General features: G+C 42.8%; 1 protein-coding gene across 1 annotated transcript in view; it reads right to left on the reverse strand.

Annotated features, from left to right (window-relative positions):
- The window catches only part of LOC122793128 (cofilin-2-like), a 208,261-nt gene extending 205,062 nt beyond the window's left edge, over positions 1-3,199 (reverse strand). Inside the window, exon 1 of the mRNA XM_044060892.1 lies at positions 3,050-3,199. Within this exon, the coding sequence (XP_043916827.1) occupies positions 3,050-3,052 (3 nt within the window). The 5' untranslated portion in view covers positions 3,053-3,199. The remainder of the gene's footprint in view (positions 1-3,049) is intronic.
- Between the last annotated feature and the right edge of the window lie 2,335 nt (positions 3,200-5,534).

The following is a 5,534-nucleotide window of genomic DNA, read 5'->3' on the forward strand; positions in this document are numbered from 1 at the left end:
GGGGCAGCTTGTCAAAGTAAAGTGCTTCCCAACCATACAGGTACAATGAGTGTAAGTAAATAAAAACATGCATACCTCACCTACACCTTTTATGGAAGGCTTCTTACTTTTTAAGACCAAAATCATAGGTGAAATTACAAGCTACGTGGTTTAAATTACTCAAAAACACTGTACTGTGGCCATAAGCAAGTAGCCTTGCAATACTTACATCATTACAGCTCAATGAAAGCTGCGGATACAGGAACTGAATAAAGATAAGTTGTGTACTACCTAGGGTTACCACCTGTCCCACTGAGAGGGACACAGTCCCTCTTTGGGCAGTTGTGTTCTGACAAAGGGCAAATGTCCTGAGATTGTAGGACATAAGTATGTCACATAATATATGTAATAGCTGCACAACAAACTGCTACTAGAATAAGCTTTTATTTAGGAAAAAAGTTAAGTTCTACCCTTTGTACTGACCGTGGGTATGTGTCGGCCTGTGAAATCTGGTGTCCCGAAAATGTCCCACTTTGGCCATTTGAAAAGGTGGCATTGGTAGCAACCCTAGTACTACCAGACACTAGTGTATTTGTGGTATTCATCACCGCTCCTACACCAGCCTCCATCTTGCCTAGCTCGTCAGCTATTAATATTCAAACTAATGCCCCACCATTTTTTTTAATTAAACAAAGCGCTTATAAACTCCAGCAGTGACAAGACACGCAATAACGACTACGAAACGCGAATGTATGGGCCAGGACTGCCCAATCAAGCCTAACAGTCCACCAAAACCACGCCCAGCCCGCACAAAATACGGTGCTTCTCAGAGCTATCGCCGCGCCAATTTTAACTACACTTGCCGGCGTCATTAAGAGCATTACAATACGATCCACGGTTACTTATGTCCTTGCTTTTGACATCCCCATTTCCTCAAACCGGTGACTTCTGGAGAAAGTGTGGCAAATTACATTCAATCATAATTCTGGGCTCTTTAGACTTAAGCGAACGGATTCATATTCAGTTTAACATTAATATTTCAAATGTCCCTATTTCTGGATTTATACCATATTCGTTAAGATCTACGATTAGAGGATTACACGGAGGGTGCAGAGAACTAAAACGCACCCCATTTACTTCTGAAGTCAAAGGCTTCTGTTTGGGTTAGTAAATATTTTAAGCGAGTGTTTCCTAGCAAGTAAAATGCTGCAGTGCCGTATGATGCCTCCACACGTTTATATGGCGTGAAACAGGATTGCCACCTTTTCAAATACCCAAAGTGAGACTTTGTACAAACGTCAGATATTGCAAGGCAAAGCATTCCCACAGCCAGTACAGAGAACAGAACTTCCACTTTTTTGCCTAAAATAAACGCTTATTGTAGCATTTTAGTTGCTTATTCTGTTTCTTATAACATTTAGAGGTTTCCGAAACAGAAATGTTTTATGCAATTACATTAAATATAGGAAACGTTTGTCCTAATATCTCAGGACATTTGCCATTTCTTTTAAATTTGTATGCAGGACAACTGCTCAGAGGAACAGGTGGTAACCCTAACGTGAAAGGGCAGCAGCCTTAAAGAAGGACACCATGTAGGGGAGTTTGCTGTTGGTAACACGTAACAATTGTGCAAAAAATATCAAAGGGGTGCGGGCGCTACATATATTTACTTTGCGTCTGGATCTCCCAGACAAAATGTTGCCAGTGTTGCAGCCCCATCTTATCAAAAAGGGATGCCAGCAAGTCAACAAAACGTCTGTAGTCCAATATACCGTTTTATCTACGGGAAGTTTAGCTAGTGCAAACGCAACGAGAAACTACATCTGACTCTCGCTTCTCGCAGTTACACACTAGAGATGTCGGTCACGCAGACAAGAATAGTCTAGTATTAAACGACAAATACTGACTTAATACCAAGACAACATAGTTGCAGTGGTTAAGCGTTTGCAAATGTTCCTTCCTCATTAGGAGAGTTGTGTTCCAACAATTTTGAAAGTTATACCACCGGTATAACTGCGTCCATCCTTCCTTCTCCCCATAGCTGCTTTTCAGTTCAAAACACTTAATAATCAAAGCGTATCCCACTACTCAAAAGCAGAGACATCAGCAAGATGTAGGTCTAGAGCAACAAATCTGGACAAAAACCATAACGTGAGACACCCGTGTTAAATGCTTTTATAAACTCGCGTTCATTTTTCTGAAGAACATAAATGAAAAAGTAATGCCATTTCGATCTTAAAGGAAGATACCTAAACACGGCCAATTTTATTCACCAAGCAGCTTGGGAGAATTGACAATTCAACAAGGGAAAAGGCAAAAAGTACCCGGAGAAACTCAATACATAAACGCACAAAGGACAGTATAGACCTCACAAAGAAGGCGCTACCGCTATCACGGCTAAGAACTGGTTTCGAGAACAAACGAGTGAAAAGCGCAAATACCGTTATACTGCTACGCTGCCCTATTACGTAATTTATCCACTCACAGATTGTGTACGGTCCTAGCTGCGAGAAAAAAAATGCAGCAGCTCATGACGAAGACTCCTGAAGAACATTTTTGAAACAATGCGCAATATTAATTCATTTTACCCCCCAAAGTAGCTATTAGTACTAGAAGCGTGGGTCCCACTCTATGGGTGGCAACGCAAGAGACGGAACACATGTCAATTCTCCTCAAAAACGCACAGACATGTACATATGTGTGGCCATTAATATTTGTTGTTAGCTACATAATGATGCAAGCGTCCCTGACGGTTAAGTGACTGCGTCAACCGTGCTGTTTTCCCGTTACCGCCGGCAACTCAAACAATTCAACACTACAGGCCGCGCTTCCACAGTTGCATCTTACACAAGGGTGGGGTCAGTGCGGAGGATATTTCCCCTTTTTTGAATACCACAATTATCCAATATATGTAAACTTAAGAACTCCAGTTAAAGCATCAACATTTTTAAAAGCTTTGCTACAATGAATGTAGTGAACATTACTCTATTACACGCACATTTTAGCCATTAAAAACAGATACGAGAATTGCACATTGATACATTTAGAAGTGATAAACGGTAATACATACCATTTCAACGACTACTGAAAAAAATCTTTCTCCTAAGCCAAAAATAAGACAAAGCCTACACTAGTCCGCTGCCTTTGGACTTAAACACAAAACTGCACCACGACGATTTCCGCTTTCAACAGCAGTACAATAAGGGGAAACGCGCGGACAAGCCCCACCTATCGGGCTAGTCTAGTGACTGTGAGGCGATTTTTTACGTGGGGTTTAGGGCGGGGTATATAAATTCAGAATTATTCGTGGATAATTATGAGTACCGTTTCCCGTTTTATGTGGTGCAGTAATATTAGCAAAATTTCCATTGCATCGTTAAAATTGCTAGCAGAAGTTCTAAGCATAAATTTTGTACTTTGTAACGTATAAAACATGACTGTAGGACTTTAGAAATTCCGAGCCCCCAAAAGCAAAGCGTTGCTACAAAACGTGGCATATCTGTTAAGCAATATATGTAGATTCTATTACAAACGGACTACATATTACCATTATGTAGCATGGTTGCCACCTTTTTTTCAAATGTCCAAAGTGGGATATTTTTGGTACAAACATCAGATTTTGCAGACAGAAACATACTCATAGCCAGTACAAACGACAGAACTTCACCGTTTTGCCTAAATAAAAGCTTATTATAGGTTCATACTAGGCTATCTGCCCTAGGGCATTTATAAGCCTAGCCAGAGTGTGTTTGGCTTTCGCCACCCATTTTAAATGAATTTTGCCATGCCCTTTTTCGAGGTTAGTATACTGTGCCTCTGTCTAACAGTGACACAAAAGTGATACCCGGGGTAAACCTATGATCTCCCATCCACTCATCAAGATTCCAGAGTAAAGGGAGCCTCTGGGTTACGAATCTGTCCCTCCAGCATGTCCTATTTATTTCAGTGCTGAGGTTCAAGTCTCACGAGCGCGTAGCTCGATGGGATTTGGATTTTCTGAGGTGCAGCATGTCCATTAATTCCGGGTTGGACATGGCTTCATACGTCAGGCACAGATCGCCTCTGAGCAGGCGGTATGCCACTGAGTAGAGCTGGAGTTTCTTTAATCGGGCAGCATATGGCATCTGCTTGAGCCCTTTGATCCTCTTGGTGAGGTACATTTGGGGTCTTTCCAGTTGCTGTAGGTGTCTGGTAAGGTACATCCCAAAAGGGGCATTGTACTCAATTATGGGCCTGATGAGGGATGAGTAAAGAGGCACGATGACCTCCCCTGATCTAGATGTGAATCCCTTCATGATTAGGTGGGCTATATAAAATGTTTTTCTAACCACTTTGGACACGTGGTTTTCAAATGAGAGATTGCTATCAACTTGGGTCCCCAGGTCCCTAATTACTTCTTCCATACTTAATGGATTACCACCTATGTGGTAATTTGTGGGCACTTTGTTTTTGCCAAAGGGGATGATTATACACTTTTTGGTGTTTAGCTTGAGGCCATGGCTCTGGCACCAGTTGTCTGTTTCTATGAGGCCCTTTTGGAGGATGCTTGTGTCGGCTGGAGAGTCGATTATGGCGCCTAGTTTGCAGTCATCTGCGAACTTGGTCAGCCACAGTCCTTCCGTGTTGGCCTGTACCTCTGAAAAATATATACCGAACAAGAGAGGTCCCAGGACTGAGCCTTGTGGGACGCCACTTGTAACTGGTTTGGAGTCTGACATGGCTCCAGCAATTCTAACCATGTGGGTTCTGTCCTGGAGCCAGTTTGCAACCCATCTAGTGACATAGGGGTTTATATTTAAGCTGGTGAGCTTATCTATAATGCCCGAGTGGGGTATTGTATCGAAGGCTTTTGCGAGGTCCAGGTAGGCTGTGTGGACCACCTTCCCCTCGTCAATGGCCTTGGTGACTGTTTCAAAGAAATCGATCAGGTTTAAGAGGCAGGATCTGCCCTTAACAAAGCCAAACTGGGTAGGATCCAGTGTCTGTAGGTCCCCAATATCTTTATTTATGAGGTCCATGATGATCCTTTCCATAGCTTTGCAGACCAAGCTAGTCAGGCTTATGGAGCGATAGTTTCCAGGATCCGTTGAAGCACCACCTTTGTGGAGAGGAACCACTGTTGCTGTATGCCACTCTTTGGGTACATATCCTGTAGTAAGGCTGAGATTGAACAGTAGTTTTATGTTTGGGTTTAGCTCTTCTTGGAGTTCATGTAGGACGCAGCCCGGGACACTGTCTGGTCCCACTGATGCTGTGTTTTTTGCTTTGGAGAGGGCGGCTCTTACCTGAGCATCTGAGATGTCAGGGGGGCAGCACTCTGCTGGGATAGATATTTGCCCTTTGGTGGGAGGGGAGAAGTTTGCGCTGAACCTGTCAGCTAGGATGTTGGCAATGTCTGTGGATTTGGTGTATTTTTTGTCATTTTGGACTAATTCTGAGCATATCTGGGAATTCCCACCCAGGTTCCTAACATAACTAAAGAAAGCCTTGTGATTATCCTTAGTGTCCTGTGCAATTTTTCTCTCGAAGCTGGCCTTAGACGATTTTATGAGTTA

The sequence above is a fragment of the Protopterus annectens genome, chromosome 2.part0, assembly GCF_019279795.1.
Source record: "Protopterus annectens isolate FY-2018-M chromosome 2.part0, PAN1.0, whole genome shotgun sequence".
In the NCBI taxonomy this organism is placed as follows: Eukaryota; Metazoa; Chordata; order Ceratodontiformes; family Protopteridae; genus Protopterus; species Protopterus annectens.